The sequence below is a fragment of the Australozyma saopauloensis genome, chromosome 1 (assembly GCF_035610405.1).
Source record: "Australozyma saopauloensis chromosome 1, complete sequence".
In the NCBI taxonomy this organism is placed as follows: Eukaryota; Fungi; Ascomycota; class Pichiomycetes; order Serinales; family Metschnikowiaceae; genus Australozyma; species Australozyma saopauloensis.
This window is the reverse complement of record NC_086131.1, coordinates 2559965-2573432: the sequence shown is the minus strand read 5'-3', so window position 1 is coordinate 2573432 and position 13468 is coordinate 2559965. Positions and strand designations below refer to the sequence as shown.

Sequence of the window (13468 nt, the reverse complement as noted above, 5' to 3'; positions counted from 1 at the left end):
TGTCTTCAGGTGTTTTTCACCATAATGAACTAAACGGAAGTTTGAGTAGTCTCCTCACATTTCTCGGAGCTGCTCTGCTTATGATCAAAACAACTTCCATTAGTGATTCAGCGGAACCTCGATTCTAGATACCGACACATCTTTTCCACCCCAAGTGTTCAATAGATCAGCCAAGGATCCGTCATTGTGAAATTTGATGAAATCGTCAGCGCCACCGCGACTGACGAGAGAGTCTGTTCCAATAATCACATTAGGAACGGTACTTCTCTTGGTGACCTGTCCCAAGTATGTTTGGAGCTCCCCTCCGTGTCTGTGCTTGTCTAACTCCACATAGATCGGAGAGGGAGTGATGCTATAGTTCTCAGTCAAGAGCTTTTTGAGTTTTTTCGAGAAAGGACAGTAAGATTTGGAAAACACGATCATAGGACCCAATGATCTGATTTCAAGGAGCGCCTTTGCTGGATCGAAGTGTCCACTGTCATCTGCATCGCCCTTGTTCATATCGTTGGCCGGAGTAAGGCCGTTTTTCTCATCTGAGATCTGTTTATTGATTGCTTCGTCTGCCAGAGCATCGTTTCCAGACAGAATTATAGGACTTCCCGACAGAAAGTTCTTGGTGAAGTCAGGTGCAGAAAGTACATTTTTGCTCATGAACAAGGTGGTGAAGAGGGCCACAGTGATAAGTGCTAGGGCGGCAATACGCCCCTTCTTGGAGAACAACATGATTCAAAAGATGGAATCAAAGAATAAACACGGTATGTCTGCGGAGGTTCCGTGCTTTAGTTCTCGTATCAAAATGGATAGCAGGCGTAGAACGGAAATGGGTGCAGGATTGAGAGGATTGTCGGGCAGAGAAAATAAATAGTGCAGTCGTGTTCATAAGGCCAATACGTGATTTGGCCGAAAATTTTATTTTGGAATGCGAAGCCGTACAAATTAGTTTTGGTTTTTATTTCGTTGTTTGTTCAGCCACCTGACGTTTTTGCCTCTTAGTGAATGTCCTGATTTTGATCACATTGGGAAGTGGAAAAAATTGGGGTGTATAGACAGAAAATGAAGAGAGCAAGTGTAAAATTTTAGTCGATATACCATGTCAACAATAGTTGAAGTAGATTGATGTTTCTTTGTTCTAGAATGATTAAAGAGGAAAATTCCTTTTAACTCGAGTTTTTGGTTTCTCAGATTTTACCCATTTAACGTGTGGAATGTTAAATACAAAAGTGTAAGGTCAGAGGGAGAGGTCAAGAATAGAAACATATGACAAAATATCCATTTGTCGATCGCAGTCCATTTTTTGATTTGTTATCATAACAAAAATGAATCATAAGATATAAGATTATTCTCTTCATCTCTAAGCGAGTGAATAACCAATTCAAGCCCTGCCACCGTCAGGGATCATGACCAAACAGGAACATATCGAGAATAATTCGAGCCAAATGGTAAAATATAGCGCATCATAGTTTCAGATGCTGCAATATCACGACGGGGAACTCGAATCAAGCTGATTAAAAGATACTCGTTCCAATCTGCACCATTGACGAAAGTGGTATCAAGCGAAGCATGTGGATCTATCCACAAATTGAAAAGGTGAGCAGAAATAGAATCATCCTCATATTCCACAAATTGATTTTATTAGCTTAAAAGATAATAGTTTAGCTTTGGTTCCAAAGAGGCTGGTCATTGGCTACTCGAAGAATATGACAAACAGGGAACGACGATACATATAAGTATTGCTGGGCGAAATTTTGCCATAAAACTTGAGCCTAGTCAAAACTTCAAATACATACGCAAATGCTTCTTATCGAAGTCAGGATATGGTAGCCTAAGGCATCCCGCGACCACTATCCGTAATTACAAATAATTGGCTCTAGGCCAACCGCCTGGATTCTACATATCACCATCTTTCGAATTCACATATCGGAAATTTCTAACATGAAGACACCCTATAACATCCGAAACAGCATATCAGACAACATTGCTGTCAGAAACTATTTCTTTCTTTTTTTCAATCTAATTCCCGGGGTCAGTTGAAGTGCTCTTACCTCATTGGAGGAATCCTCCGATTGCCTACCCATCGAGGACTGCACCTCTATATTGGTCCCACTAAAATGACAAAATCACGTCACGACCCCACTTTTTTTTTCATCCACATCCATCTCGACGGTACACAGGTTCCATCACCCGGTATTTTACTAAAATACGGCGGGAACCCCAGTGCCACACGAGTTGACGTCCTGTACATGTGGTGATATACGCATTACCTCTATCCTCAAACCTGCCCCGCCACCCCTCTTTGGGGGGCATCTGATGCCAAGCTACCAATTAAGGCACCGTTTAACTGTCAAATCTTAGGCTAAATCTTATGTCTTTGGTAGCGGAAAGAACGGGATTCTGAGTAGAATTCCTCGTTTCTGAGCAAAGCCGACCAGGCTCGTCATTTCAGACGGGGGTTCCCCAGATTCATGCATCCGCGTCCGAAACTCCGAGCCAATGGTCTTCGGTTGATCTAGGACACTCTATGGGAGACTGCATGTAGGTTCTTATGCACAGTCTACTAACCCGTTACAATAATCAATAATATCTCTCCCGCCGGATATATAAACGTCACATTTCTGCCACTACTGGCTAATGCTGCTGTAAATTTATCTCTTCTTCAAATTTAGCTCATCTTCTTTTCTCGCTCTGGGGGCTATCAAAAATCCATTCATATTATCTCTTCCAGAATAGGCGCCTCTGCATAAGCCGTTGCTATAACTAGACTCGGTTAAAAAAGTTTTAATCCACCATCTCCAAAAACTTCATCGATGTTAGACGAAGAGCTGCAATCAATTAAAATCCTCCCCACCCACGGGAGAGTTATGAATCCACCATCCTTTACACCAAAGGCTATTGGTGAGTACCTCAAAACAAGAGTCACCGACCTTGTTCCTTCGAGAGAATACGTCGCCGCAAACAGACATTTATTGAACCCTCTTCCAGGTCTTAGAGAGATTCGGGGCAAGCAGTGGCTCTTTATTCTCTGTGCCTTTATGGGCTGGACATGGGATGCTTTCGATTTCTTCACTATTTCCCTTAACATTGATACTCTTTCAAAGCAGCTTGACAAAAATGTAACAGACATAACTTGGGCCATCACCCTTGTGCTTATGTTCCGTACAGTCGGTGCTTTAGTTTTCGGTTTCTTGGGTGACAAGTATGGTACTAAATGGCCATTTGTTGTAAATTTGGGATTAATGGCTGCCATTCAACTCGGTACCTCTTTCATCAAAACATTCCCACAGTTTTTGGGAGTTCGTGCTGCATTTGGTATTGTCATGGGTGGTATCTATGGTAACGCTGCTGCCTTAGCTCTTGATGACTGTCCTCCCAGAGCCAAAGGTTTCATTTCTGGATTTCTTCAACAAGGTTATGCCTTTGGTTACTTATTGGCCGTCATTTTCGTGAGAGCTCTTGCCGACACACAAAAGCATTCATGGAGAGCTATGTATTGGTTTGCTGCATGTGTGTCTGTCATCCTCACCATCTCTCGTGCCCTCTTGCCAGAGACGGATGCATTCCAAAAGAAAGTTTTGGAGGTACAGCTTCAAAAGGAAGCTGGAATCACACCAGAATCTTTCAAGAGCAAGGCTGGAAAAGCGCTTAAGATTTACTGGCTTGTCATGATCTACTTGATTCTTTTGATGGCTGGTTTCAACTTCATGTCTCATGGTTCTCAAGATTTGTTCCCAACTTTTTTGACAAAACAATTAGAATTTTCTAAAAACAGATCTACTGTTACTAACTGTGTCGCTAATATCGGTGCAATTATTGGTGGTCTCGTAATTGGTCACTTTTCTAACTTCATGGGAAGACGTCTCTCCATCATGATCTGTTGTGTTGGTGGAGCTGCCTTAATCTATCCTTGGGCTTTTGTTAGAAATGGAGGAATTAATGCCGCTGTTTTCTTCTTGCAGTTCTTTGTTCAGGGTGCTTTCGGAGTGATCCCAGCGCACTTATCTGAATTGGCCCACCCCGAGTTCAAGTCGTTCATCGTTGGTGTCGCATACCAGTTGGGTAACTTGGCTTCTTCGGCCTCTTCGACAATTGAGTCTCAATTAGGAAAGAACTTCCCAATCAAGAACAGCATGGGAGTCACCATTCATGACTACGGAAAAGTCATGGCTATCTTCATGAGTGTTGTTTTCTGCTACAACCTTTTCATTGCATTTATTGGACCGGAAAACAGAAACATTGAGTCTGATCACCTCGATAAATTGGCCAACGAGGAGTTTGACAGAGACTCGAAGTTCATTGTCGAGAAAAAGGAGCACATTGATGAATCCCTGTAAATTAACCAATCCAATTATGCCCTATTTATAAATTTTTCATAGAAATTCATTTCAACTCTAAAATTCTGTAGATCAATTCACACATTTATCTCAAGGTGTCCTCAATGATTGAACATCAGAAGCTAGATAATGAGCAGCTTTTGCAAAATTTGACCTATTTGATTTAGCTAAATAGGTGAAACTGCACGAATGACCTTTTTCAATTCATTTCGTGTATCTCCACGGAGGAATTTAATTTTAAGAAATTTTGAGATTACCGAGTTCAAACTTGATCGAGATTCTACAAACCATACAAGCAAGAACTCAAGTTTTTCAGCTCAATTATTCCTAGCATAATGACAATTTTTTTTCTCTTCTAAAGTTATCTCATTTTATCATATTTCTGGCCATGTTTAATTTGCTCGAATTTAGTCCTATTACTATAATACATACCCCAACAAAGACCGCTTCGAGTTACCACAACGCCATATATAAACACAAGTAGACAGCATGGGTAAAGCGGTGTCTAAGTTGTCAAAAGATGAGATCAAGCAGCTACGCGATCGCACGCTATTTGATAAACGCGAGCTTCAACAATGGTATAAAGGTTTCTTGAGAGACTGCCCGAGTGGACAGCTATCCGAAGAGGAATTCGCTAAAGTTTTCAAACAGTTCTTTCCATTTGGTGATCCCGCAGACTATTGTCACTATCTCTTCCGGGTATTCGATTCCGATAACTCTAAATACGTGGATTTCAAAGAATTCATAGTAGCTCTCTCACTCACAGCACGCGGAGATATGCAGCAAAAACTCAATTTTACGTTCACATTATACGACTTGGATGGTGACGGAAAAGTGTACTATAAGGATTTATTGGCGGTTATCTCGTCCATCTACAAGATGATAGGGCCAATGGTGACCATGCATAGTGACGAAGCCACGCCCGAGATGCGGGCAGCTAAATTATTCGCCGCGGCAGAAAAAGATAAGAAAACAGACTATTTGGATTTCGCAGACTTCAAGCGGATAGTCAAGGCCGATCCCTCCTTAATTAGTGCCCTCAATTCTTATGAGGGCTTGGTGTAGATGCAAAGAATGTACGAATGAAAATGGAAAAATTAAGAACTGATTTTAATAGGAAATACAAGTAATATGCAGTGGAAGTAAAGCGAAGGTTTATTGGGGTAAATACAACACCACGTTTATGTGAGCCTTGGAAGACAGAGAACTAAAGTTTGTTCATTGCTGCCCTTCCACAGCCTCTAACAAACCATCTAACAAATCATCAACTTCCTCCACATTGACTCCTGTGCAGAAACTGACAACCTTCTTAAATTTAGATGTCAAGGCGCTGTAGTCTAAAAGACACTCAGCTTCCTTTTCTAGGTTAGAATTAAGTTCCTCGTAAGCAGCTAGTTGTGCTTTCAAAGTGTTTACTGAGGGGAGAGACTCTAGTAATTCTGGAGTGGCTTCAACGGTCTCATTATTCATCAACTTCTCATAGATGGGCTGGATTATAAATGGAGCATCTGCATCAAATACTTCCACTTCCTTGCCATCCTCTTGCGTGCTGATCTGATTATCTCCATTAGCACCTTCTGAATTCAACATTTGTAGCTTTTCATTGACGTTCGCGAGTTGCAATTTGAGGGAGTCAATTGAGTTGATTTTTTCCGCCACTTTCTTAATCACGAAGCGATTATTGGCAGTGAGAATAGTGGCATCACGGAGCTCATTGTTTAAATTGTTAATCTCGGCCTTTTTCGCATTGATCACTTTTTCGAACTCTTGATTAGTAGAGGCTAGAAGTTCCTGAATGGAGTTGGAGATTTTAGAAGAGTGCGAAGCAGAAGAATTGAGTTCTTGCTTAGTGTTGTCATTCGACGCGCTCTCTGGTATTTCTTCCAAAACACCCACAGAACGGAACGGACTCAGTTTTGCCAAAAACTCGACACCGGTTTGAACTAGCAGAAGTAAGAATTCATCGGAATCATCATCAGCATCCAATTCCTCAAGAAGCAATTTAGTTGCCTGACTAGAGCTCAGATTCTGCTTGTACTTGCTCCTGATCGCTGATACCTGTTTGACACAATCAAAATCGATCGGCTTCACACCGAGCTTGTTAGGTACCTCTGGGTCAGCATTGAGTTCAAGTAAGAGAAACACAAACCACTTCATTTCATTGTTACCAGCCCAATGAAGAGCAGTGCTGCCATCTTGATTTTCTTTCGCGTTGATTACTTTCTCACAAAGACTGAAGAGATTTTTTGTTTTATCGGCATTTGAAATAACCCACTCTAGAATTTTGCTGAGGTAAAATTTTGCGCTTTTGAAGTTATTGACCCCGACCAAGATCAAATGATGGAGAATCGATTGGTGCTTGTTGTCAAACAACCACAAACACGGCCATAACCAATCGTTGAGCATAGTCGAGAAGTTTCCCTTTTCCATAGAGTTTGTGACTTGAATCGATGCCACAAGAGCGGACTCGCCATTGTTATCGCCACGTACAGGGGAGCATAATTTGAGCTCAATGAAACTGCTAACAAGATTGGCAGAAGCCAAAGTCGCAGCATAATGGAGAGCGGTACGCCCCATCAGGTCAAGTGGAATGTCGAGAACCGAAAGAGAATTGATGTTGGCAGCGGTACACTTTTCGAAGATCGGAGCAAAACGAGTCGATATTTCCTCCAAAGTATACAGAAAAGAGCCCTTACCATCGGATTTGAATATTTCGCTAAACTGTGCCTTGACTTTTGAAACGATTTCACGATTGTTGTCATCAGGCACGACCGGCGGTATTAACGAGGGACTGTTCGGATTTGATGCAAGTGCAGCTTCGAGCATGGCGTGCGTCAGAGGCTTGACTGATACCGGGGGCAGCATTGCCAGCGATGGCTTACGTTTCTTCGTTGGTGACTCTTCAGGTGCATTTTCCGGGGAGCGTTTTGCTGTTACTCGAGGAGATGATGCAGAAGCAGTATCAAATTTGGGCAACTTGTCGTAGTCATGTACATCGACCAAAAATAATTTACGCAAAAGCTTGTACAAGTCGAATTTAACAGCAATACTCACAGCCTTGTCGTAGGGAACCCAAACACCTCGCACCTCTGGAAGTTTTTCAAGGCTCAAGTCGGTGTAAAGCGGTGCAATCAGGCCATTCTGAACAGGTAAATATTGGGGGTTGGAGATAACCTCATTATTGATGAACGCACGGACTTGTTCGACAGAGAAGTAGTTGAGCACAACCAAAACATGGAGCATCTGAGAGATGTTAATGTAGGAGTCTTCAACACGACGCAAAACTAGCAAAGGCAGCTCGGCGGACGCCGTCGCCAACGAAATTGAAAGCTGAATGAATTGATGTTCGGAATAAAGCGCCAGGTACACAGTGGATGTGGCTCCCTTAAAGACCATTGCCAGGTTGGCAGGGGTTTTTATATGGGTCCCGTAGAGTTGGGATGAAATAGAGTCTGTGGTAGTGTTGCTTGCGAGTTGCGGAGATTCCATGGCGGCCAGGAGTTTACTGTAGTACGTCTGAACAAGAAGTGAAAATGTGAGGGGGAAAAAAAGGTTGGTGATGGTGAATTGGCGACGTTGTTGGACTATGTAGTAATATAGATAGATTTGGCTGAGGACGTGTGGTGGGCCTGCAGACAACATGGGATATTGAGCATCCGCGCGGGCAGAAATCGCCTTATTAAGAAATCGACTTGAGACCAATGAAGTTAATTCAGAGATGGAATTGAGGTTCAATATGACAAGTAATTTTAAAAATTCGCTGCGAATATTAGTTTTGGCTGTTTCTCATCTCCCAATACGTTGAGTGAGATGGACTCGTTAAACTACTACATGAGTAGTGGTTGCAATTATATTACGATTAAGTAAGCTCGAAACCAAATCTCTTAATAGACTTTAAGGCGGCGTTTTTTTTCAAAAAATACTTGCACTGACACTAAGAGAAGAAAGAAGGGTTGTTTGAAGTATTGATGTACCCCAGTCTCATCAGTCAATCATTTGTTCAGAGGAGGCTTTTTTTAATGTAAAGAGATAATAAATTTCTTTCCTATTTTTTTTTGAAAACTTGTTCAACAACAAGAAAGACGTTCCAGGCCCCTCGAGTGCTAGGATCATGATCAGCTCCCTAACTTCTTCATGGCTGCAAATTTTGTGGGTGGAGTACAACAACCGAAAGCAAGACAAATTTGACGACCAACTTATTTACCTTTTTGTCCCACTATACGATTGAACATTGTGACGAGAAATTATCAAGTTTCAAAAGTATTTGTGTTTTATTGGTAAAAATGAAACAAGTGGATTCCATTCAACAAGGCAAGCTTCCAAGATGAAGCCTTTTTTCATATACAATTCCGATGACAGATTTCGAGGGAATTATTTGTGATCAATTTCACTTCTCGTGAACATCATTCAAAATTGACATTTCCATCATCAATCGCGATGATCATTTCCAGCTACTCCACAATCCGCCATTACTATTCATCTCTGAATATTAACCATTCGCCCCTCATTTTTTTTCCTTGTGATTGCCTAAACCTAAACTGTGCAATAGCTCTAACAACTTAAATTCCGCATTTTACAATGGACTACTCTGATAGAGTAAACTCCAAAAAAGGTGCTGGAGCTGTGGCTGATCGCCATGAGACAAATGCCCAGACCAAACTACGAATCAAAGAGCTCCTCACTACCCAAGTTCTAGATTTGGAGAAAGATCCTTATGTGTTTCGCAACCATTTGGGTTTGCTTGAATGTCGTCTTTGTCTCACAACCCACAGTAATGAAGCGTCGTACATCTCACATTTAGGTGGTAAAAAGCATGGAATGAATCTTGAGAGACGTAGAATTCTTTCAGAAAGGTCGGGTGCAAACGCAAATGCAAATGCCGGCGCATCCGTGAGTAATGTTGAGAAAAGGACTTGGAGAAAGATCGGTATGCCAATTTATAAGATCACCAAAATCAGACAACCGGAGACTCTTCGAACAGGTATTCTTGTGCAAGTGCAATACTCAAAGATTGCTGTCGAAGAGCCCTTTTTCTGTTTCATGTCTTACTACGAACTTACACAGAAGAATCGACAAGAATGTGTCGCATTCTTGCAAAAAGAAAAGAAGGAATACGAAGAAAAAGAAGAGATAGATCCATCCAAATGGCAGTTTTTGGTCATTTCCGCTGAACCTTACGACAATATCGCCGTAGTCTTTCCCGCATCCCTACAGTTAGACAAGAACAGTGAAGACGAGAAGACGGAAAGCTTCTGGTGGCATTGGGATTCAGATTCGTGTGAATTCTTTCTACAGGTTCTTTTTAAGGAGGAAAAGAAGACGGCAAAGAATTGACAATGAGTAGCACCATCTTTGTCTCATTCACACACATGGATGCTAGCAAGTTTTAAAGACTATTTCGAAAACGGGTGAACTTGGAGTCAAATCACTGATTCTCAATACTACGTGCACCATGAGTTAAAAGTCTCCAACCTATTGTGTGCATCATTTATTTTTGCCTCAACAGTCATTGAGAAAAGACACGAGACAGTTGATCTATTCATATTCTTATGAAAAGAATCAGAACCTACAAAATTAGATCAAATGCTGTTGTATTGTATACATCTGACAAACTGACCCGTTTTGCTTCATCAGCGCTTTCCACTCAGATTTCGAAGGACGGAGCTCTACCCAAACACAAGAAATGCTGCTAATTCGTAAAATTGAAAAACTTCTACCTAAAGCGCCGAGACATTTCAACCATCAATCCAGTCTTTATTTATTTCGAAAAATGAACTTCATCAGACCACCGACTTCGGCCGCGGCCCACCTACTGCTTACCCCATACTTTTCACACTATTCCCTGGAGTTGTAGCGCCACCATGACCACCGCTCGAAAATCGCTGTTTCTCGAAAAGTGTAAAGATGCACATGATCTAGTTCAGGCATTTCTTCACGATGAGTTGTCCCTTCTGCATCTAGACCAACTACTGCCGAAATACGAGTTTTCTACGGAAAGAAACGAGGTTGTCAAAAGTAAAATTCGCAAGTCGCTCGATGTTCTATCTACCAGTCTTGAAGGTCACAGGTATGTTTGATTTCTTTTTTTTTTGAATATTAAGTTTTAGAATCAGGACTAACATACAGTTTGGACGAGTTGGCTATTTCGTATAACGGCGGGAAGGATTGTTTAGTGATGCTAACGCTTCTTTTAGCGGCAATCCATATTAAATATCGGTCTTTGGAGCATGCGAGAAGCGAGTGTGCTATGACAGTTTCGGACGACCACGAAATGGATTCGATCTACATAAACTCGGAGGTACCATTTCCAGAACTCACGGAGTTCATTACACAATCTGCGAAACAATACGACTTAAATCTATTAACTATCCAGGATACCCTCAAAGCCGGATTTGAACATTTCCTCAAGAATATCAATCCCAAGATCAAACGTATAGTGGTGGGTATTCGGTACTCGGACCCTTACGGCTCCGAACTACAGTACGAGCAACAGACGGACCATAACTGGCCCAAGTTCATACGAATTCACCCCATATTGCACTGGCATTACTGCGACGTATGGCACTTTCTTCTCTGCTGCAAGATTAGCTATTGCTCATTGTACAACCATGGCTACACTTCGTTAGGAGGCGTGGACACCACCTCACCAAATCCATACTTGAAGAGCGGCTCCAGCTATCTTCCGGCTTATGCTCTTCAGGATCACGCAGACGACAGGGAGCGTCTCGGCCGCAAGAAATAGACCCAATGTCCTGGCGACTGGCATAACGTATAGACATAATACATGTAGAGTAAAGGCACAGTAGATGAGGCCCCAATCTTTAGTCCTCACTTTTTCTAGCGAGAACAGCCTTGAAGTATTCTTGCGAATGTGGTCCTACACCTATTTCTCCCAAGGCTAGCTCGGCACTGGTGGCCCCAACTGATATGGGTACGTTCACTTTTCCCTCCTGCTGCATTTGGAATGTCTTCATTTTAAGCAAGAGCTCAACCTCTTTTCTGTTATTCTCATCGATCGAGTTCTGTAGTGCCTGAATGTATTCTACTGCCTGAGTAAGAATCTGTCCTTTGTTAGGCTTTCCATCCTTGGTTCCAGTCGACTTGGAAGAGTTATCTTCTAGCCCTGCCAGGCCTTCTTTGGCAGACTCCCGGAAATACTTTTGTGGAATGAGCGTCAAAAGCTCTTGGATTCTTTCGTTGATATCGTCTCTTCTCTTACGCTCATTGTGCTGTTCTTCATCATCATTATCGTCTTCGTTTTTCACATGTACAGAATTTCTTCTCACAGGAAGCTTCAGCACTCCGCCGGAGCTGGGACCGCCTCCTTGCAACGAATGTGTTAGTTGTTTTTTGATATCTAGCGATCTTCCCAATAACTCGGCATTGACAGGCAGTCCGGGCTCAATTTTAATTGAGGCAGACGAGCGAGGATTTGGCGACGTCATTATGGATTTGCGTTGGGTAGGAAAGAAAAGAAGATGGAAAGATGTGGGTTGATATAAATTGTGGAGTAGTGGCTGGTTGTTGCATGATATGTGGACATCCGTGCATCCAACTGTATCTGATAACAAGAGGAATTTCGTGGGAGACATATGGATACAAATAATTACCAAGTGAGACAACTATTTTTTTTCTGTCTTTACAATATTAGGGCTACGAAAAAAGTTTACCACCTTCATTTTTCGTTTTATTCAGGGGCACTGTTTGACCCCTGACTTCATATGTACACTTGTGATTATCAGTAGATAAAACCGGAAGGTGGGGCGATAGGGTAGAAGCTTTGACGAACGAATCATGACTATCGAGCTTTGAGATGTGAGCCGATTTTTCTCAATTGAGACCCCAAATTCCGGGCTCTTCTCTCATCCTCCTCACACCAGATTGGCGAACCGCGTGGGTTATATACGGATTGGCCCATTCTCATAGTATGGTACGATTTTAAAATCTCGTTCAAAATGGCGAAAGTTTGAGCATCTCCTCTGAAGCCATTGTTAATCATTTCAACTATAATTAGTTCGACTTCGTACAAGGATGCTTTTCCGTAGAACACCCAGTACACTTTGAGTATTTCGTTGTAGGTGGTTTGATCACACACGACAGTATATAAACCAAGATTTTCTTTTGAACAATTAAAGAGCGTGAGTGCCAGGCTTGCATCGTAAAATTTGGTCAAGAACGTTGTAATGATGTGATTCATCAAGATAGGCATTGTCAGCGATGTGAGAAGAGGTGCCTCTGGTGTAAGATGGCTGACATCCTCAATCTCGCGGCAAACAGCCTTTTGTCTATTCAAGTAATCGTCGCTTGACTCATCTCTTCTTTTGCGCAAAACAAAAGTGTCTTTATCATAATCGTTGGAGAGGTATCGAGAGAAGAACTGGCGGGAAAACTCCATGAGTTCTGATCTAGATCCCAATGAAGAGATATGTTCTAGAGTTTCTTGAAGAGCAGATTTGGTGCGTGTTAATTGCTCCTCTTCTGATGCTTGTGCTGTTGGCTGAGGCGAGAAGAAGCTCCATTTGGAAGGCTTCACTGGTGTAGTGTAGGATTTGTTGAGAGTCGAGAGGACCAGCTCAGGAAGATCGTATTTGGTATTATCGTTAGTTTCGGAATCTTCTTTCATAGAATACTTAGAAAATATGCTTTCGAATAAGTCCTTTTCCTGTTTGACGATGTCTTCCAGATCTACATGTTGGTCCAATTCGTCGTTCGCTTCACCAGCGCCTTCACGCCATCCCTCATCTTTTTTGCTCAATTCTGAATAGTCATCCAAACCCAAATCCTCGAGAATCTTATCAAATGGACCAACAGGTTCATCATGTTTCGTGTCTCGTAGAAAATCAGTCAAGATATCATTTTTCGACAGCTCATTGAAGGGCAGAGCAACCAGCGAATCGACTAGCGGATCCTGACTGTCAATAGAATTGTTCAAATCCTTGGGCTTTTCTATCTCTGTTAAATCTAAATCTAGCGAAAAGAGAGACAGCTCATCGTGTTTGTTAGTGGAGTTCCAGCGCCGTATGCTACGAGCTGGAGTAGAGACTAAAGAACTACAATGAAGATGAGTCCTCAAACGTAATAGCCGACTGGATCTCGAATAGAACATGCGGGATTTAGGGTTAGTTTGGGGTTGATTTATT

At 42.1% G+C, this 13468-nt stretch overlaps 8 protein-coding genes across 8 annotated transcripts; 4 read left to right on the top strand and 4 right to left on the bottom strand.

The window, feature by feature from the left end:
* Positions 1-99: 99 nt before the first annotated feature.
* Positions 100-723, bottom strand: PUMCH_001126 (uncharacterized protein; the record flags this gene model as incomplete). The annotated part of the gene is made up of 1 exon (XM_063020191.1): positions 100-723. One exon carries the CDS (start codon positions 721-723, stop codon positions 100-102), a length of 624 nt encoding a protein of 207 aa, XP_062876261.1.
* A 2081-nt stretch (positions 724-2804) lies between these two features.
* Positions 2805-4328, top strand: PUMCH_001125 (uncharacterized protein; the record flags this gene model as incomplete). The annotated part of the gene is made up of 1 exon (XM_063020190.1): positions 2805-4328. One exon carries the CDS (start codon positions 2805-2807, stop codon positions 4326-4328), a length of 1524 nt encoding a protein of 507 aa, XP_062876260.1.
* A 489-nt stretch (positions 4329-4817) lies between these two features.
* On the top strand, positions 4818-5393 carry PUMCH_001124 (uncharacterized protein; the record flags this gene model as incomplete). The annotated part of the gene is made up of 1 exon (XM_063020189.1): positions 4818-5393. One exon carries the CDS (start codon positions 4818-4820, stop codon positions 5391-5393), a length of 576 nt encoding a protein of 191 aa, XP_062876259.1.
* A 153-nt stretch (positions 5394-5546) lies between these two features.
* On the bottom strand, positions 5547-7970 carry PUMCH_001123 (uncharacterized protein; the record flags this gene model as incomplete). Its single annotated transcript, XM_063020188.1, has 1 exon — positions 5547-7970. One exon carries the CDS (start codon positions 7968-7970, stop codon positions 5547-5549), a length of 2424 nt encoding a protein of 807 aa, XP_062876258.1.
* A 936-nt stretch (positions 7971-8906) lies between these two features.
* Positions 8907-9662, top strand: PUMCH_001122 (uncharacterized protein; the record flags this gene model as incomplete). Its single annotated transcript, XM_063020187.1, has 1 exon — positions 8907-9662. One exon carries the CDS (start codon positions 8907-8909, stop codon positions 9660-9662), a length of 756 nt encoding a protein of 251 aa, XP_062876257.1.
* Positions 9663-10503: 841 nt separating this feature from the next.
* Positions 10504-11070, top strand: PUMCH_001121 (uncharacterized protein; the record flags this gene model as incomplete). The annotated part of the gene is made up of 1 exon (XM_063020186.1): positions 10504-11070. One exon carries the CDS (start codon positions 10504-10506, stop codon positions 11068-11070), a length of 567 nt encoding a protein of 188 aa, XP_062876256.1.
* A 79-nt stretch (positions 11071-11149) lies between these two features.
* PUMCH_001120 (uncharacterized protein) lies at positions 11150-11920 on the bottom strand (the record flags this gene model as incomplete). Its single annotated transcript, XM_063020185.1, has 1 exon — positions 11150-11920. One exon carries the CDS (start codon positions 11918-11920, stop codon positions 11150-11152), a length of 771 nt encoding a protein of 256 aa, XP_062876255.1.
* A 206-nt stretch (positions 11921-12126) lies between these two features.
* Positions 12127-13434, bottom strand: PUMCH_001119 (uncharacterized protein; the record flags this gene model as incomplete). Its single annotated transcript, XM_063020184.1, has 1 exon — positions 12127-13434. The coding sequence occupies one exon, from the start codon at positions 13432-13434 to the stop codon at positions 12127-12129; it is 1308 nt and encodes a 435-aa protein (XP_062876254.1).
* Positions 13435-13468: the final 34 nt, after the last annotated feature.